The sequence below is a fragment of the Eublepharis macularius genome, chromosome 9 (genome assembly GCF_028583425.1).
Source record: "Eublepharis macularius isolate TG4126 chromosome 9, MPM_Emac_v1.0, whole genome shotgun sequence".
In the NCBI taxonomy this organism is placed as follows: domain Eukaryota; kingdom Metazoa; phylum Chordata; class Lepidosauria; order Squamata; family Eublepharidae; genus Eublepharis; species Eublepharis macularius.
In genome coordinates, this window is record NC_072798.1 from 39,959,858 (window position 1) to 39,981,180 (window position 21,323).

At 42.6% G+C, this 21,323-nt stretch overlaps 1 protein-coding gene across 2 annotated transcripts in view; it reads left to right on the forward strand.

The window, feature by feature from the left end:
- ZC3H7B (zinc finger CCCH-type containing 7B) overlaps positions 1-21,323 on the forward strand; it is a 64,595-nt gene that overhangs the window by 28,843 nt on the left and 14,429 nt on the right. For both annotated transcript variants that reach the window (XM_054988445.1, XM_054988446.1), the window contains exons 11-17: positions 568-626; positions 2,086-2,248; positions 2,325-2,486; positions 8,980-9,185; positions 9,967-10,067; positions 11,061-11,242; positions 13,494-13,579. In XM_054988445.1, coding sequence (XP_054844420.1) covers positions 568-626; positions 2,086-2,248; positions 2,325-2,486; positions 8,980-9,185; positions 9,967-10,067; positions 11,061-11,242; positions 13,494-13,579 — 959 coding nt within the window. The remainder of the gene's footprint in view (positions 1-567; positions 627-2,085; positions 2,249-2,324; positions 2,487-8,979; positions 9,186-9,966; positions 10,068-11,060; positions 11,243-13,493; positions 13,580-21,323) is intronic.

A 21,323-nucleotide genomic window follows, 5' to 3' on the forward strand; every position in this document is an offset into this window, starting at 1 on the left:
CCCTTTATTGTTTATTCTAGATTGTAAACATGCAGTGATAATCAATTATTACATTGTTGACATAGTAGGTTATTGAATTCATGGTCATTGGGTGAAAGATTGTTAAGAATTAGAGGTGAACAGTACTGTGAATGAGTAACAGGATTTGGCTAAGAACAAGTATTTCACACTGAAGGAATTGAAGAGGTAGAATAATATTTCAGGATGATTTAAGACGTTTCGTAGCAGAAAATCTTCCCCAAACAATGGGACCTAGTAGACTAGATAAACTTTTTTCCTCACCATTCGTGAAATCTCCTTATTTGGAGTAATATAAAATAAAGAACATGGGCACACAATCTCCTGGAAAATTCTTCATTGAAGTGAATGGGCCCTGTTGAAAGCACCACAGTAATACTTTAATTTTTGAAAATTTTTAAAAAGTATTTGCTGTGAGTGCTGAAGAGAAGACTGGTTTGTTAGAACTTCTGTACATATTTGTGTATGATAATTCTCCTATTGCTGGCACTGGGGCTTTGTGTCAGAAAATTCTTAGTTTTTCTCCTTGTGTTTTCTCCCTCTGCTTAGAGGAAACCAGCGCCCAAGAGCCAAGGCAATCTGCTAGTATCCAGAAGCCACCACTTGTGGTGAGTTAGCTAAATATATGTGATTTGAAAGAGGGAAGGGAGTAAATCTTCCATTGCCTTCTTCCAAGACTTTCAGTTAGTATGTGTGGTGCCCGTGCATGGGTTATCTAGGTAGCGTCCAAGCTATTCTGCTGAAGTGACACAATATACCACAAAACAGAAGAGTTACAGCAATTAGGAGAACCAGTGAAAAAGATCCCCCTGTAACCTACTAACTCCTAAAGTTAGGCGCAATAATATACAATGTACTATCACAGAATCTCAAACAAATACTGCCATGGTATATTACAACCAACGTTAACAGTCATATCACTTAATTTATGCTTGTATTCCATTACTTCACTGAGAGTTTTGTGGTCCATATAATCACTCTATAAGTGATATAAATTATTGTTAACGCAGATTGTAATAACCACGGTGATATTTGTTTGAGATTCTTTGATGGTACTTTGTATATCATTTCGCGTACCTTTAGGAGTTAGGTTTGGGGGGGGGGATCTTTTTCTTTGAAGTGACACAGTGTGACAGCATTTAGCCAGTTCTTCTTTGCTCCTGGCTTAGAGTTAGTTGGAGCCACTGCTGGCGCCAGTGTTTCTGGTGTCTGCGTCCAACCGCACGTGCGCCACGGACTGCATGATGACGTCAACACGCGATGACGTCATCACGCAGCGCAAGCCGGGAGCATTGGCCAGCGGATGGCTGGGGTGGCAGGCAGAGGCTGCTCCGCGCTCTGCACGCCGCCCCGGCAGTGGCTCATGGCTGCTGCGCCCAGCTGGTTCTGAAAACGTGTGGTGGTGGCAGCGGCGGCAGCACGGGGCTGGCTGGCTGCAGCAGCTGTGGCCCAGCCACACCAGCTCCATGGAGCACGCCTCCGCCCCCGACATCCCTCCGGTGCCCTCACCTCCTGAAGCCACCGCCTACCTGGCCTCAATGGGTGCGCCGGCCCTGGTTGGAGCACTCAATAGATTGTTGTTCCCAGACCTTGAGATTTCTCCCGGTAGAAGTTCTGCCAATCTTTCTTCTATGTAGAGTCTTCACTAGAGAGGGCTTGAGTTTTTCTTTCTGAAATGTGGGCGAACTTTTTGATTTCTCTCTCTCTCTTCTTGCACATACATTCAGCTTGCTAGGTAGTGACTTTCTATAGGACTGTTAGGTGCACGACTCACTGGATGAATAAATCTGTGAAGAGGAGGGAAAAATAAATTTGCTGTCGGCAGAGAGGTGTTTGTCCTACTGAATATACTATTAAGCCGAGAATGCTGCTTTTACTGTCTGCCTGTGTATTGTTGAAAGTGAAGCAGTGGCCTTTTTTTTTTTTTAAAGAATGGCAGTGGCCATTTCTTAAGTTGCTCGCTTCTAGCTGGCAGTGATCCTGTTTGGTGGGGAATTGAAGAACATGAGGAGAAGTGCTTACCTAGAGGTCTGAGTTTCAAAAGGGACATTTTTGTTCTTTCTTCAGGCCAACCACAGTGGGCCAAGTCATACAACGGTACCCAAAGTAGCAGAATTGCTGATGTCTCAGCCTGAATCAGTGATGTCGAACACAGCCCTACTTGTGAAGAATCCTCTGGCATCCACTCATGTCTTCAAACAAGCCTGTCAGATCTGCTATCTCAAAACAGGTTATCTGCTCATGTGACTTTAGCCTAATCTTACTGGCAAACATGAGCTCTTACTAATTTTGTCCTTCCCTTCTAGGACCCAAGGCTGGTGATTATACCTATCGAGAGGGTCTAGAACACAAGTGCAAGCGGGACATACTGCTGGGCAGACGCCGTACTTCAGAAGATAAAACCTGGAAGAGAATCCGGTCACGCCCAACTAAGACTAATTTTGTGGGATCTTATTATCTGTGCAAAGGTGAGTTAAAGGAGAAGAAAGACACAATAGAATTGAGACCCTCTCAGGCAGGGAAAGAGTTCCCAACAGTCTGTGCTGGTAATGGGGGATAGTGGGGAAAGTGCAGGATCCTTTCTGTGACAATGGCTTGTTTTCTTTTGACATCCTCTTTTTTTCCTATGTATCATGAACAAATTCTGGATGTCCGGAGGCAGAGAGAGCCTGCAACACTATTTAGCAAGATTCTTCTATGGTGTTAAACCAATAGTTTTCAAACTGTATTCCAAGGAAGTCTGGATTACTTGGAAGTTTAGGTAAATTTTCTCAATTTGAAGTTTAATAACGGCAAGCAAGCTTCCTTTAAAGATAGTTTAGTCACATCTGTTGATTTCCCTCTCCCCTCTACAGTATGTGGCTGCAGAAGATTGTTGACTGTGTTGTAAGTTGCACTCTTGGCTCATGAGAAATGATAGTGAGGTGCAGTAGGGCCAGCCAGAACTCTGCATGGGTTGAGTATACGCTAGAGTACTCTGCATCATTGTCACAAATATGAAGGAGAATCTAAAAAGTTTGAAAGTAACTGTTGAGAAGAATGGAAGTACTTGTGAAAGACCTGTATCTGACTTGAAATACTCACGTACATCTGCACTAGTTCTTTGAATGATGGGAAAGAGAGGTCTCATCTCCTTCACTGGTTTATTGATAATCTGCTTTTCTGTCTGTATCGTTAACATCCTTAGTAAATTTAAGACTATTTGTGGACTCTGAGTTAACAATGGGTCCTCCCAATTAATCATATCTTCTGAAAGGCTCCTGACCAAATGCTTTGATATCAGGGGTTTCAGAGCATAACACCAGAGTTCTTTCCTCGAGAAAATATTAATAAATACTCTTGATAGAATCAATTAGTATTTGTACTCTTGAGTTTTAAAGGTTAGTGTATGTCTCTTAAATAGTTTTTCACCTGGGTGTGTGTCAATTTTGGTTATATCTATTTTGTTCAAGGCCATTCTTAGCTTGAATGCAAGATAAATCTGCTGTTTTTAACCCACTATCTTCACAAGCAACAAATATCATCCCTTTTGCTCTAATGTACCGATACCCTCAATACAAAATGGGAAGGACTAGAGATGAGCACGAACTGAAATATGAAGCAAAATTTGACTTGTGAACTGGCGGTTCGTCAGAGCCCATTTCTGACGAACTGTCATGAACGTTTAGGCTGGCTCGTTTGGTTCGTTTTTTGCTTCGTCACTGCAGACAGCCTGGCGCTGATCATTCAGTTTCCTAGGCAACAGGGGATGGACTTTCTGCAGACCTTCTGCTGACCTGGAAGTGGCCTTATGTTGGCCCGGAAGTGATGATTTGCTGACCCAGATGTGATGTTTTCATAAACCAAATGAACCGGTTCGCAAACTGGGGCAGATTCGTGAAAGTTCGTGGTTCGTGAAATGCGATGAACCATGAACCGCAAGGTTTGTTTTTTTCCCGGTTCGTGCCCATCTCTAGGAAGGACTGTTTATCTTAAGAGTCCAAAAGACAGAGAGGTTCATGTGCTAGCAGAAAAACTGTATTAATTACTAAAAAAGTCCACAAATTCATTATAACTTAAATCAAAGTAGGAGCAAGTTTGAGAGATCAACTGTGTTATCTAATTGGTCCTCTCAACTAAATAATAAAAGAATGGTTCCTTGAAGAAGTATGGGGAAGACCACAGAAAGCAACCTAAGTAAAATATTCCACCACTGAATTTGCTAATAGGTTCTTTAATAATGTTGACAATACTGCCACTGACATTTGAAAAAATTTGCCTCCTCTTCACAATGAGTACTTTTTTTCTGCAGCATCAGTACACTTTGTTCTATGTGAGAGACAGCTATAATCATTGACGCTCTAGTCAGCCATCAGTGTTCATTGTGCGGCAAGGAAAACATTGTGCCTATCCCGTATTAGTTGGCTGGGACTGAATATGGAGAATGCTGCTCTGAAATTCAGCCCAGCTGTTTCTAACTGAAAGTACAGAAGTAGTGACTCAGTATACTAGCACTCACTGCACTTTAATGTTGATTCTCTGAGGAGCTTGGAGGTTGCACTGGTTTATCCAGGACTAGCATAATAGGCTTGAACATCAAAAGCTGCTGGTGAAATGCAAAACGCCTGGTCATGGAAATACCTCTTTTGGGAGTTCCATTGAGTAAACTGTGCATGCCATCTATTAACCTAACTACCATGGTGGAATTTTAATTCTGTGAAACTTGGTGAGAGATCTGTGGTAAAACAGGCCCTGCAGACACCCAGAGCTCATGCTGATATCCTTCCTGAGTCTTTCATCGTGCAAACCTGTCACACTTTAGGATGCTGTAGAGTACTGTGGAACTGGCTGGGCAGCAGCAGACCTAGCCTGAACAGCCATGAATACTTGCCAGGCAATATAGCCACACCCTTCTCTGCCTTTTCACGGGGGGCTGCTTCCCACGTGTGGTATCAGGGGGGACTGAGAGTGTTTGCCAACCCTCTCTCCTCTCTATTCTGAAGCCAGTGTTTTCATTGTCTACTTTTTTTAGAGACAGTGAAACATTTTGCAACCATTACATTAAGGCTCTAGTAACTGGCATAGTTGATTAACCAGCAGCATTCATTCCCCTTGAGTCCCAGATAGCAAAGCTTTGACTAATAACCTGATTTAAGAAAACACCTTATCCTACTATATAAAAGGCAAGCCATATTGGCGATGACTCACTTTTTTATCCTTGCACAGGCGCATTGCTGACAACTCTGGCCTCAAGGCCACTGTGAAACGCCTGCTTTCTGCCGGGGAGGGGCCTGCCAAATCAACAACCTAAGCACTCCTCCCTGCACCTCCCCTCAGAGCCCTCCTGCTCTGGCTTCCAGGCCACTGCGAAGCACCTGCATGCCGCCAGGAGGGGGCCCATTGAATCCGTTTTCTAGAGCCTGTTGTATTTTTTCACACAACGGGCATTGTTTCTTGTATACTATAATTTCTAAGCGGAGCACAGGAAAATCAGATGTGTTTATATATTTTTATTGAATTATTGTATATATACTTTATTTTAAACAATTTTAATATTGAAATGTTTTCATGTTTGCTGTTTGCCACTTTGGGAATCCCATTTGGGTGGAAAGGCCGCATAGAAATGTTTTGAATAAAAATGAATAATAAAAAAAATATGCACAGAACACAATTCTTTCTTTAGATCTACACATCCCTATTGCATTATTAAGTCATTAAGATATTTACATCCTACCTGTCCTTGTGGTTTAAGGTGACTTATAAGTTACAATTAAAATATTACAATTTAAAACCAATAGAATAACTCCCCTCCAAACCACCATCCCCCAAGATGCCTATAGTTTATGCCCCATTAAAAGTGCTGGCAAATGAAATGGTCTTGCTGAGTCTCCTGAAGGCAGCATTCTCCTCAGTCTTCTTAGGGAGTCTGTTCTACAAGACAGGAGCTATGGGAACTTCAATGGAAAAGGTATAGAATCTGGTTAATAACAGGCAGGCTGCCTTATTTGGGAAAACAGCCAGTAGGTGGCAGCCTGAGGCAAGTATTTGGTGCACAGGGAGGTATGGTAGGAGACTGACCTTTAGATTCCTGTGCTCTAGGCCGTGAAGGGCTTTGAAGGTCATAATCAGTACCTTGAACTGGACTTGGAAACAAACTGGCAGTCAATGCAGTTATTTTAAGAAGGAAAAGATAGGTTCCCATTGGTTGGTCCCTAATGATAATTGGATTACTGCATTCTGAACCCAGTGCATAAGGTTGCCAGGCTCCAGATAGTGGCTGGAGACCTGTAATTACAACTGTTCTCCAGGTGACAGACATCCCCTGGGAAAAATGGCTGCTTTGGAGAGTGCATTCTATGGCATTATACCCCACTGAGGTCCCTCCCCTTCCCAAACCCCACCCTTTCCAGGCTCCACCCCCTAACTCTCCAGGAATTTCCCAGCCCAGACCTGGCAACCCTACCAGTGCAGTTTTTGGGTTGTCTTTAAGGGTAGCCTAGCATACAGCACAGAACAGTAATCCAGCCACATGATTACAAAAGCATTGGCATGGTCATATCAGCTGAATCGATGAAAGGAGACAAATTGGTAAAGCAGATTCAGCTGATAGAAGGTGCTCTTGGATACTACCCAGCCTTTTTCAAACAGCACAACTGGGTTCATGAATACACCAAAGCTGTTAGCCTGTTCTGCAAATGCCAACTCCATTCTGCCCAAGACAAAGATGTTAGACAGGCAAGAATACCTTAATGATTCCAAATCTGTTGTCCAGGCATCTCTCTCTCCCTGCCCCCGCCCCCTCCCTTTTTCCACCAATGGCTTTTTTCAGACCATGTGCCTCTGTGTATCTCCTTCAGGGTCTCCATTATGTCTGACTCTCTGACCCAAGGTCAGAGTTGTTCTTCACCAAAAAGCTTACAGATTACTTTCCCCTTAGTGGAAAATTACCAGATAGAATTGGGGGGGGGGATTAGAAACTGGTTAGCTCTCATTGCATGTGTGTGCTTTAGGAACACCTGCCTAAAGGCCCTTTTATAATTTTGGACTGCATTTAATAGCATAATAACTGACATCCTGTTGCACTGGTAGACTGAAACTTAGAGGAAAAAATACTTGTTCTGCAGTATTTTGACTAGACTTCCTAGAAAGGCAGTTTGAATGCAACCCCTGTGCATTCCCAGAGATACCTTTATACATATATCAGGGTTGAAATGTAATATCGCCACAAGATCTATGCATAATAATTCACTTACGTAACTTCCTGGATAATACCAAGTATCTAGGTCCTTTTCGGAGAGAATTCAGGCTTGGCTGTGGCTCAGAAATCCTCTTGACTGCCCTGTTAGATGATCTGTGTCAGTTGACCCACTAGGGGACTGCTGCGTCCATGCTAATCCTTCTGGATTTCTCAGCCGTCTTGGGCCCGGGTGACTCCAGGATTCATTGGTTCCATTTCTGAAAGAAGGTGGTCACAGGGACTGTCCTTTAGCCCCATGGTTATTAATGTATGGGATGCTCCAGCGCTTGATCTTGTCCCTGATGCTCTTTAACATTTACATGATGCCACTGGGAGAGATTGGAGATTTGGAGTAAGTTGTCAGCATGCATAACTGTATCTCACCTGATGGCTGGATTTGATCAAGGACTGGATGAAGATTTAATAATCCAGACAGTATGGAAATGGTGTGGGTGGGGATAAAGGTTGATCCAGGAAGTCCAGTTGGTTCTGGATATTGTTGCATTTTCCATGAAAGACCAGGTGTCCTCATCAGGTTGTCGCACTTGGAAGAGTCAGAAGATGCCCCAAACACCTTTTACCAGCTGAGGCTTTTTCACCAGCTGTGCCCATTCCTAGAAAAAACCTTAGTGGCATCCAGGCAATGACTACTGTAACTCTAGTGGTGCTGCCCTTGAATACTGTTCATAAACAACAACAAATGTGCTTATATACTGCTCTTCTAGACAGATTAGTGCCCCACTCAGAGTGGTGAACAAAGTCAGTGTAGTTATTATCCCCACAATACAGCTGGGGAAGCTGAGGCTGAGAGGCTTATGCAAGGCTACTTGCTAAGTTCATGGCAGTAGTGGGATTTGAACCCGCAGAGTGCTGATTCGCAGCCCAGTCACTTAACCACTATACTATAGCAGCTCTATATAGCAATTGACTGTATAAAATGCTGCAACTAAGGTCCTTTCTGGGATGTGCTGCTGTGATATTTAAAACAGCATTGCATCATCTACACTGACCCAGTTTGTTTCCAGACTTACTAGTAAGTGCTGTTTTTGGCTTTTCAAGATCTAAATGGCTTGAGCCCCAAACACCTGAAGGACCATCTTTGCCCATTTTCTCCTACTCTGGACTTGGGTTCTTCATGGAAGGCTCCATGAGCAAATCACGTCTTAGCCAAAGCTTGGTTACCTGGGACCAGGGGGATGGCCTTTTTTTTATTGACGCTCCCATATGTGAAGTACCTTCCCTAAGGAGTGATCACATCTGTGAGGGCCTTCCATACTAATTTAAAGGCTCACCTGTTGTAGAGTGCCTTTGATTTTGACTAAGAGGCTGCTGTGGGGATCTGTATTATGTTAGCATAGCTTGGGGGAAAGTGACTTCTATCTTAGATATTCTAAATTGTTTTAAGATCTCTGATATTATTTTGCTCTATTTTCAAATGAAACTGTAACCTGCTCTGGGGACCAGCTATGGGCAAAAGGCTGTCAACAAGTTTATTAAATATACCCAAGTTTTTATGCCTCAGATTTGGTCCAATCATGCTTAGCCAGTCAAATGTGACTGAATTGCTCTTGGATAACAGATGAAGAGCTAAGCCCAGAGGATGAGCTTTTTGGTTACTGTTTAATTGCCTTTGAAGCTCAGGGTGGTGGGAGAGAAAGAAACGGGATGAGGGATAGCAAGAGAGCTTTCTTTCTGATCCCAGCCTCCACTCCATGTGTGGTGGTGTGATGTTTGTTGCTTTGTAGATATGCTTAACAAGCAGGACTGTAAGTACGGGGATAACTGCACCTTCGCGTACCACCAGGAGGAGATCGACGTGTGGACAGAGGAACGGAAGGGAACCCTCAATCGCGATCTCCTCTTCGACCCCCTGGGTGGGGTCAAGCGGGGCAGTCTGACCATTGCCAAGATCTTGAAGGAACATCAGGGCATATTCACTTTCCTCTGCGAGGTATGCAGAAGGCACATAAGATGTCTTTCCACTGCATTCCTTTATTTGTCCATTCCAGCTGTGCACCTGGGACTTTGATCTATCTCACCTAGAATCCAGTCCAGTGCTTGCCTTAGACATTTTTGGACACTCTCTGGAGTGCAGCTTTTTTTAATGGCACCCCTTTGGAATATATTGCAGTTTACTGCAGTTGCTTCACATTTCCTGGCTGCCCCGTTCAGCCTTCAGAAGCAGTTTGTAGTGTTGAGGAACATAAAGGAAAGGTATCCTCCTCTTTCACCTGTGCCTAATTCCAGATGATTGGCTGTGTTAGTCTGTAGCATCAGAATTAAACAGGAATCCAGTGGCACTTTAAAGATTTAACAAAATTTATTCTAGTGTTAATCTTTCATGAGTCAGAACTCACTTCTTCAGATGCACTGGAATGTAAATCTATCACACCAGTTTATATACACCCCATTTCTTTTGTGCTTGGAGAAAGATTCTGTTGTTTGTAAGAGATTGTATTGAGAACCACTGTGTTCTACTGGGAAGACAATTGTGCTTTATCTTGGGACACCTGAGCTCATAGACCTATTGAGTGGTCTCTAATATATTGGAGCCTTTCAGGCTCAGTACCTTGCTGTAAAATGGGACTAATAATGACCTGTATTCTCAGGATTGTTGTAAAAATGATTTCAGCAAGGATTGGAGCATACTGCAGTTCCTGTAGAAATGATTAAAAATAATTGTTTCTAGAGGTGTTAAGAAACTGACCATTTTCTTCTGTTGTATTTTGCAGATCTGCTTTGACAGCAAACCCCGGATAATCAGCAAAGGGACCAAGGACTCTCCGGCAGTGTGCTCCAATCTTGCTGCAAAACATAGCTTTTATGATAACAAGTGAGCCAGGCTTGCTCTATATTATCCATTATAGTCTGTGTTTGTTTTCTTTGGTCTACAGTAAATAAATTATCACTTTGGGTGGGGGGTAGATCTTAGCTGTTGAACAAGTGTGATCCCTGACATTATCCGCTGGGTGATGAGAAACCTCTGTCTTTCATTGTTTGTTGGCAAGGTGGACCATCGGTTTAGCTTGGTGCGAAGCTACTGCTTATGGAGTCACTTGTTTCTTCCTCCGTGTGCTTTGTTGCTGAGCTGGAGCTTTTGGGATTAAATGCTTTGACAATGTAAACGATCTGTAAGCAGGGTGTCCCTAGTTCAAATCTCAGCTGAGCCACAAGCTCAGTGAGTGGTATTAAGAGAGGATTTCTCAACTTCATCTTCAGAGTTCTGATCTGTAATATGGGTAACATTTTACAGGGTTGTTGTAAACTGATTCCAGATCTGCACATTATTTTAGCAGAGCGATAGCCAATGAAAATCGGAGCTGTGTGGGTATCCTTCTATTTGAGAAGCTGCTTGTGAGAAGCAGTGCCCATGTGGTTGTATCATGGTTGTGCCAGTTTTTAAGCACACCCGTCATTGGGTTGGATCCAGGTTAAATTTTCTGCTAACAGAAGAGATTGGGGGGGGGGTAATTTTCACCAACCCTCTTCCTGGTGGTCCCCCATCCTTACAGGCAGCATTTGGGGAAGATCAGTGGGATGAGGCAGGAGGCAGGAAAGTTGTATTCTACTGACAGAAGTGTGAGTGGAAAATTTACTCTGGATGCAATTAAAATTGACACAACTGTGTGGGTGCCACTTCAGTCAAACTCTTTCGCATGTGATTCTAATTATGTCTCTGCTGTGCTCCTAAAATAAAGTAAGAATCAAATTGGAGAAAATACCGATCTGAGAAAGAATTTGAGCACTCAGGAAAAGCACAACGTAAGAGTACTGCTGACATTTTGTAAGTGGAATTTATTTGTAAACATTTCCCTCCTCGCTGTAGGTGTTTGGTTCACATTGTTCGTTCCACTTCTCTGAAATACTCTAAGATCCGCCAGTTCCAGGAGCACTTTCAGTTTGATGTGTGCCGGCATGAAGTGCGCTATGGCTGCTTGCGTGAAGATAGCTGCCACTTTGCTCACAGCTTCATAGAGCTTAAAGTCTGGCTGCTACAGCAGTACTCTGGTGAGTGTCCTTGATATGTGGGCAAGAGGGAGAAGGTACCAAAGATGACTGAAAGTTTTTGCAGGCTTCGACACACAATCTCTCTCTCATGGAGGTGTCAGTGGGCTTGAGTTAGGGCAATTAAAGTCAGGTGTATCACTTTTTGTAATGTCAGCCAGAGAAATGCCAATGCCTTAGTAAGCTTGGATTTGGGGACTGGAAGCATATTTGGAATGGCTACACATGAAGCATCAAGGAAAAGGATTCCAGATCTTGGTCTTCATAATGGGCTGGTTAATGAAAAAGCAATGCACATTTCTTTTGGGATTATCCCTTTAAACATACCACAATGCCAGTTGAAGGGTTTACACATTTACCATTGATTTGCTCTGTTTCTTATTATTTTACATTCCTCCACCAAGCCTTATTGTAGATTGTAGCTTAACTTAGGAAAAGTTCGGTGACTGGATGAAGACAAAGAGCCAGGGTCTAAATGAAGTCAAAGTTTTGCTCGTTGGATGCTTGACCTTCATCTCCTGTATTGCTAGCTCTGTGAAATGGAGGATGCAGTTTTGAAAATTAAATTGCCTTCATAATAAACCCAAGAGCCCTCCTTTCCCTATTCAACAGTGTCCCAAACCCTTCATACTGGGTACTGGTCTCCCAAGTTGACCATGCATGCTATGTGAACTCTATTATGGCTTTTTATTTTCATATTCTGTTACAATGGAGCTTCATTGCCAGGCTCTAGAAATAAACTTGCATATGTTTGGGAACATTAATGTATAATTCTGCACTGAGAAGACTGCACATTAGAGAAGAATTTTACACTACTTAAGATGAAGTGGATTCTCTGCTGAGGACAGTGGTGTGGACTTTGATTTTTTTTAAAGCTTGTGTTTTCATCCTCTACAAATTTACAAAATCTCTTAGGGCCCTACCCTAAACATGTTTACTTAAAGTAAATACAAAGAATATTTATGGTAAAATCCATTGTAGTGTGGATGCACCATGAACACAAAGATGACTAGAATCCTGTTTCCTTACGCTGTTGGTCTTTTGCTCTCTGTAGCATGCTGGATCTTTACCAAGAATTGGACAGCAAAAATTGCAAAGCCTCTGCTTGGCATGCAGAAGGTCCCAGGTTAAATCCCTGGCATCTCCAGTTAAAAGGATTAAGTAGTGGGAGATGTGCAACAACTCTAATTGAGACTCTGGAGAGCTGCTACCAGTCTGAGTTGATGTTACTGACTATAGCCCACCATTCTCGCTGAGACTTAAGGTAGTGAAAAACAATAAAATAGTGCAAAACAGTACAATCAAATACCATGAGGCATCCAATAATGATGCAATAGGACTAGGATCGTAACAGTTAGAAACAATGCAAAAAAAAGTGAATAGTATGTCATAAACAATGCAAAAATGGGATTACAAAAGTAGAAAAAATGCAGTAAGAGCATTGTAAGATACATAGCAATCAGGACCCTTTTTGTGAGGGTTTCCCCCAGTACTGAGTAATGGCGCTTGCAGGGGGGGGGCTCTTCCAAATCTTGATCCTTGTTTGCTGTTCTTCCCTACTCAGCCAGAGAAAGAAATAGCATAACCTCCAGAACAGCCCAGTGGGGATCTGCAGAGGGATGGAAAATTAGTAGAAATTGGCACAACTTTATACATGAATATTGGCGTTTTTTGTTTTTACAAAAAAAAAAGCATTGCATGCAATAATCAGTGGAATAGAATACAGCACTGTTGCCTTTACAAATACTTCCTCCTGAACCATTCCATTATATTACAGCCCTGTTCAGAAAAGAAGTAGTGAGTAGGCATGTCCTCTTTGAGTGTTCTGTAACCACCTTCTAAACTCAGATCACAACAGCTGGGGTCAGATTTACCCTCCAATCTCAACTCCCCTCTGTCTGGAGATCAGGGGGCGGGGCCACCAGCCATGTGACCATTTTCAAGAGGTTCCGGAACTCCGTTGCCCTACGTTCCCCCTGAAAAAAAGCCCTGGATTCTTGATACTCAATGTAGAATATGTTGGCAGTCTTAGTTACAGGAAGCGTCAATCTCTGTTATTGGCAGCCTTGGGCAAAGATACACAAGTGCTTCAGTATGCTCTTGTGTGCAGTCTTGAGGCAGGATATGTTGCTAACCTGAATTTCCAAGTCTTTCAGCTTACTGACCTTATTGTAACACCTCATCAACTTTTAAGAAGTCTCTCAAAAGAATTCAGAGGTTAGGAGCTCTTAGCATGTGTCTTTTGTCATTCCAGGAATGACTCATGAAGATATTGTACAGGAATCTAAAAAGTATTGGCAGCAGATGGAAGCTCATGCCATCAAGGCTAACAACAATGTGGTAAGGAGTTTGAAAAAGCCACTGCCTATGAGTCTTGAGCTTGGTTTCACATGAACATGTATCTTCATTTGTCAAAAAAAAAAAGCAGGATTAGTAACTGCCAGGAAAACGACCTACTCTGGTTATTAACTTTAAAACAGTGAAGTATATAAACTTCCACTTTCCTTGCTCTAACTTCTGTCTCGTACAGGGGTTAATGTTTGTTAAACGAATTACCACTGATGTGAAGATGGCAAAAGTTTTTCTTCTGTGTCTAAATATACAAGATGGGATCTGGAATGGAACTGGTCAGTCTTGAAGTAACTTCCAATGAAGATTCGTATGGGATACGTGTACAGATGCTTCTTTGTACTCCCATGATGTTATGGGGGTATCTCAGGAACATGCTTTCCTTATTCAAGGTTATATGGTACACTGTCTGAAGTACTTTATTTTTTGATTAACTGCTAACAGTTTCAAAGTTCGTTGAGTCATGCTTTCATTGATTTAAAACTTTTTTTCTCTACATCTTCTTATGCTTTCTGGTATCTGGTTATGAAGCCATTAGATGTAAAGCACTAGTTGTTGTGGTTTAACAAAGCACTAAAAGAGGGGAAATGATGTCACCTGTTCACAGAGGATATCTGACTCCCAAACTCCTGAGCTGTTAACTCCATAGAGGTAAGTATAGGAAAGGAAAAAAGGAGGGTATGATTTTACAGATCTCTTTACAGCCAGCAGACCTAGTCACCAAAGAGGATGTACAAGGACTAGCAACAGAAATCAAGGCAAATCAAGACCATCTTCCTTCTTGAAATCATTTATTGAACCACTGGCTGCCTAGATGGTGAATATTACTCTTCAAGAGACAGCCAATTCTGAAACAGCTATGGGATTACGTTTCTCTCTGCAGGAAGAAATAAGCTTCAAATATCCAAAAGTGATTTGAAAATGAAGGATCTGGAAAACAGATCCAGAAGGTAGAAATACAGATTATACTCAGAGGATTCTCAAAGACGGGATGAACCTAATCTGGAATCCTTTTTGGCCAGGTGGCTGTTACAACTAATTCAGCTAGAAGATGAAGTTTTTTTATGTTAGAGCTCGGAGGATTGACCCTCCTATCCAAACTAATACCATCAGATTCAGGGGCAGAGTTGCCCAATCCCTTCAATATAGTACAAAGTAAACAACTCTCAACCAGAATCAAGAAGATCTTTTCTTTTTCAAAACCATACAGGTATTTCAAGATATTGCTCCAGAGACACTAAGGAAGAAAACTGTAACAGACTACTTGCAACTAAGATCTAGTATTGATGTGGCCTCTTTAACAAAATCACAAGGGAACTACCCAACAAGTAAGGAACCTAGAAAAAAGAATACTGTGTCTTGGTGCACTGAAACTACTTTCTCTGGATTTCCCATTAGCCTCACAACTTCAGAAGGACCAAGCCTCAGAATACAAGATGAAGTTTTGGGTGGCATACACAGCACAAGAGCTGCTTTAAAAAGAAAATCTTGTGAGAATCAGCAGGAACCCTTAACCTGTAGCTCTGCATTTCATTACTGTCTTTCCTCTTAAACTTTGCAATGATGTAAATGATTTCTTAAGACTAATTGCCGATCCTGGCCAGCCTTTCAGGACCTTTTGATACTTCTAACTTCTTGTAAGCCTTAAAAAAAGAAAGAAAACAGTACAGAATTTACATCAAAAAAATTAAACTTGGCAGAAGCAATAGGCCATGTTTTCCAACTAAATGGCTAGGATAAAGCTTATTCTTGGAAGAGTTGGTTGGGGAGAGTACTATTGATCTGTAGCTATGTAAAGACAAGTGGTAGATTTTTAGGAACTGCTCATTGATTATAACCTGTTGCCGTCCTGTGGGGTAGCATTTTGGAGGGTTAAGAAAAAGCCTGGCTGGTGAGTAAAAAACAAACAAAAGGGGTCAACCTTGGTATCAGATTTAAACTGTTCTTGGACAAGAAGATAAAGCTCTTTGCTACTTTAATCGCTTTTGGAAGGTGTGGCTGACGGGGAGGAGAAAAATGGAAGGGAGGCCGTTACCTCCTCCCATGGTTTCTAGGGGCTTGGATATTGTTATTAGAATATTAAATACCACTTCCTATCACTAGGTGTCTCTAGTTATTTTTATTAACCATTTACAGCCCAGGAAGGCATGTTGTGGTTTACCCAATGCATATTATAGATAGAGCATGCCTTGAGTCTACCATAATAAAAGAACTGATGTTTAAACTTTGCAGTTGCCTCAAATAGAGCTTTGGCAGCAGTTTCCTTGAGCTGCTTAAGGAAGAATGTGTCTGGAAGGCTTGACCTAATAGAGATTCAAGGAAGGACCAAGAAACAGCTGAGGATGAAGTGAACAAGTATATTAATGTACCTGGGGCCACATGTGAGTGGCGGTATCCCATTCGGTGGCCACATACGATCATTTATCCTCATTGACTGCTTAATCAATAGTGCATAAAAAACAAGGTGTTTGTTGATTCCAGTCATGTGGGGAGATGAGTTTTTTATCATGCCCTGGCCTACAGATCAGGAAGCAAGGGCAGACAAAATTCTCCTTGCCACTTGTCTGAGTGCTCCAGTGGTGGGAGGGGCCCTGGCTTAGTGGCAGAGCATCTACTTGGCATGCAGAAATTCCCAATTTCAATTCTCCGTGTCTCCAGTTAAAAGGGTCAGGTCATCAGTGATGTGAAAAACCTTAGCCTGAGACTCTGGAAAGCTGCTGCCAGTATGAATAGACAACCCCAACCTTGATGGACCATGGTCTGATTCAGTATAAGGCAGCTAGCTTCACGTGTTCATACATACTTTTGGTATATGGTTGAAAGATCATCTGTGTCCTGAAATTTGCAATTGTGAAGGACCAACTTGGGTGCCAGAAGTGTGAGAAGGAAGGTAGTAAATGCATATGAAGGAAGCGCGTCAAGGCTTGGCAGGATGGCTGAAAGGAATGCAAAGGAAGAAGGTTCTGTTTCAGTGTCATACTTATGATGCTGAAGTGCAGTGATATATGGAGGTGGGCCCTAAGATGAAACAACTGGCCCAAGACACTTTTGCTGGGGGAAAGGGGAGCAAAGTTATTATCATAATGGTAGAAGCAGAGAGGAAGGTTACTGGGACAATGAAGACCAGATTAACAGCAGTTCCTAGAGCAGATAAGGATGAATAGTTCTGTTGCTCCAACAGTGGGCAGAGCCTCTTCTTGTGTGTGAGAGAGTATGTCCTTCTAGGAAGGCATGGGGAACACAAGTAGCCTGTGAGACCATACTTAGGGCTGGGAGAATGGCTGGCCAGGGAAACCCCCAGGCTTAGCTCAGAGTGGATAAAGCGTTCTTGAGGAGAGGGAGAAAGCAGCCTTGGGTGACCCAGATTCTCTGCCCCACCTTATCAGAGGCCAAAGCTAGAAATAGACAACATTCTCACAACGTTAGGTTAAACCTTTGGGTGTCTCGTAGCTAAGCATGCTGAAGTGCATTGCTATTTTAAAAACGTGTTATTGTGAAGTTCACTTCCCCCTGCTCCCATCTCAGATACTCACAGCTGATGTTTAGAGATCATAGCTGGCTAAGAGCTAGAATAATAAATGATAGGATGGCAGAGCATAATGGGGATTATCTGTGTATGCCTATGTGTGGAAGCACAACTTAGTTTCTGTTATTACATTTTTAAATCTCCCCATTTTACCTTCAATATGAAGTCTACTAGGTTGAGAATTAGTGACTGACCCAAGATTGGCCAGGGAACCTCATGGCTGAGGGGTGATTTGGTTTTCCTAATTTGTGTTCAACACTCTGTGGATCACATCACACTGTTTCTCAGCTGTTGCTGCGTTGTGACTATTGTGGGGGGACTGTATCCCCTATCTAGGTAATGTACATTACAACTTGATCAGGGAACAGAAAAAACTTTAAATATCTCTGAAAGATACATTAAACTCCTGGCCCTGTGCCGTGGAAGTACTGTTGATGATTGAGGCTGGCCTTTTCAGACACAAAACCAATATCCTCTTTAAAATGGTGATTCCCAAATGGTGAGTCAATTTTCAGTTGATAGGGTTGACTTTATTTTCCTTCCTTCCTTCCTCTGTCTCTCTCTCTCTTTTATAAATATGCCCTCTTGAATTTATGCAGCACTTGAAGAACTTCTGTGCAACTAAACTCTGAGTCTCATCAGTAGGATGGGTTCTGTATCCTGGGTCCCCACAATCAGTAGGTGGCAATTTCTGTTCCTTTTTAAACTCCTTGCTGCTGTGTAAATATGGCAACATGGTAAAATGACAGATAAAACAGGAAAATGGTTTCTTTGCTTGTTTTGAAAGGTTGCAAAATATATCTAATTCTCAGCATTGCCAAATCTGTGGATACTTAAATCCAGAGACTGGAATCATGAACAGACAAAACAGACTTTTCTACAAAACTGGAAGAAGTCCCATGTTTGCAGAAAAATCTGAAATTTATAAAATGGAGGGAGCTTAACCCCACCCCACCCCTATAAAAGCAGCAGCTATAGCGATAGCTTTAAGAAATCAATGGCCCCCATCAGTGGCCATTGTGGGGGTTGCTAGGAAACCACAAGAGTATTGCTAGCTTCAAGCCTTGGTTTCTGGCAGAAAAAGGCAGGGTGGAGGGGGCATGGGCATTTCTACAGCTATTTTGGCCACAAAGGAAGGACTTATTGTGGCCAGGCCCTGCAGAAACTACTGGGCAACTTGATAACATGCAGCTTACATGACTCACCCTGACCTGGCTGCTTTCTGCTATTCAACAGCAACCACACCACAAAAGCAGTGTAGTGCAGTGGTTAGACATTCACACATCACCAGATATGAATTCCAACTCTACCATGAAAACTTCAATTAAACATTCTCAGTGTTACCTGCCATTCAAGGTTGTTGTGAGAATAAAGTGAAGGAGAGGAGAGTGATGTAAGCTGTTTTGGGTCACAAATGTGGAGAAAGGTGAGGTATAAGTGAAAACTATATATAATAAGTACAGCTGAAGATTGGAGGGGCAGATAAAAGTTAGGTTGGTTTGTGGATGAGGAGAGAGAGAAGAAGGCAAAGGTGAGGAAATAAGGGTTGCTAGGAGGAAGGACAGAGGAAGTAGTGTGGGGAGGAAGATACAAGTGAATGTGAGGTGCTTCATGCAAGTCCTTGCAGGTTTCTCACTGTGCAGCTGGGCCTGGCCTGGCAGCCAGTACCTGCAACCAGGTCCTGCAAAGGGTCTGGCACCATACAACTGGCCCATAGTTTATCCAGGTAGAGGCTGAGGGGGGAATGAAAGAGGAATTGGTAAAGATGGGGGACAGATAAAGGTACTGTAGGTTGTCTGGTGTGTGGGAAGGACAGAAGGAGGAGAGTAAATGGGGGCCTTCAGGGAAGAGAAATAGTGGCGAAACAAAAAAATGAGATGCCCCCCAAAGTCCTTGCAGGTCCCCCTACTTGTCATCTCATATTTGCCATCCTGTGAATTTAAATGCCGAGCTCCGTGGTAATTTTGTAATGGCTGAATGCATTTGCTTCTGGCTAAACGTGGAACAATTCTTCCATGTATCTGGCCTTCCTCCCTCCCTGGCCAATGATGCAGTTCTGGGCTCAGTTGCTTGTTTTCTGCAAATAGATACAGGTGAATAATTGTGAACAGAAGTGGCACAGTCTGCCTCAGATTAGCTTTTAAAAAATACAAGGAGGTTCGCAAGAAAAGAATGCTTTTCTGCATCAAAACCATATCTGACTTATCCTGCCCTCCCACCTTTTTCCATGTAACTTGCCAGTTGCCTTATTTGGAATAACAATTCCCGACATTGCTGTGGCAAAGTTCTTAATCATGTGGGTCGGTATGATTTAATTGCCAGCTTTATTTTGTAAAGTTGGCCCCATAACAATGGGTGCTGCTGTTAACTGAAGCCTCTTGGACTTAGTTTAATCCATTGCATGCTTAGGAAAACCCTTGATTTCCATGTACCATTGACTTATTAGCAATCTGTCAGGTATGTATGTCTTGTCTTTACAAATACAGTCATGTGTAGTAGATGCTTTTGGCGGCTTACTGCAATTCTTTTCCCCTCTGAATGTGGATTTATCTGGCAAGGGAGTATACATGTGCAGGGCCTTTGGCAACTCACCTCAGAAAACCTATTCAGTTTGTGCTTGCCTGATGTACTTGAATGAGCCACCTGGAGTTGCTGATGTCAGGTAGAGAACCAGCTTTTCAAGGCTTTAATCACTGTGGTCTTCTTAGGTACCTGCCTCTAGTCCCTAAGCAATCTGATCTTTGTCATATCACAGAGGGAGCTCTCTGACGGAAATGCCTTGCTAACTAATGTTTAAAATAGTGTGCCAAATTCTTAGGCAGTTGCATGATTCTTTGCATGCCCTCAGTAAAACTGGAGGTCAGAATTGGTAGGCAGATATCTAAGAAATGTATACAATTTACTTCAGGATCTTAAGTCGATGTATTTGGCTGAAAGAAATCTCTTAGGAGTCTCCAGATACCAAGGCAGACAGTAGTTTTTACTGTGGCAAATTAACATGGTAAGATATCTAGTATTGCAGGTGCCTTAAAAAAAAAAAAACATTACTCTATTGAGTGCACTATTCCTGCTTCACCCTATTTTACTGTTTGTGTAGCAGCTGCCATCACAGATGTTTCCATAGTCCCTGCCTAGCTTGTTGGTGCTTTGAGGGCTGATTCAGAGCACCTGAGACATAAATAGGCTGTTTGGAAGAACCCGAAATCTACAGTTGTATCCTGCCATTTCCAAGAGAGAGAGAGAGAGAGAGAGAGAGAGAGAGAGAGAGAGAGAGAGAGTGTGGGGGGGGGGGAGTTTTTTTTAAAAAAAAACTATGGTTTTATTTGTATAAATTAAAATGTTTTTAAAATGTTGTAATCCACCCTGAGCCCTTCATGGGGAGGGTGGAATAGAAATACAAATAAAATAAATTTAAAAAGTCACTTTGCAGTATTCTGGTTTCAAACTCTTCTGCAAGGTTATGTGTAAAGTAACAGGCAGGAACCTGCTGTCTAGGGAGATCCCCTTGGCCTCCAGCATCAGTTTGTGAAAGGCATGAGAGGCAGCAGCCCGCTAGGATGGTAAGTCAGTGCAAGAGACTCGGTGTGCTCTGGTGACCTGCTTAAAGTGCTCAGAAGGCTTGTCTGCGCAAGGCAGTGTAGTTGGATCCGTTTGCTTGAAAGCAGCTTTCTGTGCAGCAGGCACTTCCAGAACAATTTCATATGTTCCTGGCCCTTTTAATAGGGCAAAAGAGGATTGTTACTCCCTCTGCACTGTGATAAACATCCCTCCTCTTTCTCCTGCTCTCTCTCCAAGGGCAAAATCTGACATGAACTGGGAGTTCTGTGGACGGAGTTCCCAGCATCTCTTCCCCCACCCCCGCCTTTAAATAGCAAGCATGAGGAGTCCAAATTCGGATTGGGAGCATTATGCAAGAGGAGATTAAGCCTCCCTACACCTGCCATTGTTGTTTTTCCCGACCTGAAACAATCCTGCACTGCTCCAGCATGGCAAATAAGTAGTTTTTTAAGGCTATTGAGAAAAATGTGTGGGGCATGACCCCCCCCCTTATTGTTTCACAGCCTCCATTTGAATTAGGCGCTGATTTCCTGCTATTTTTTTTTTTAAAAGCTTCCATTTGTGGAACTCCCAGTATCACATCCTGTTTGGCCCATAGTCACAGGCTTTTTCTGGTCTTCATTTCTTCTGAGTTTGTGGTCCCAAGACGTG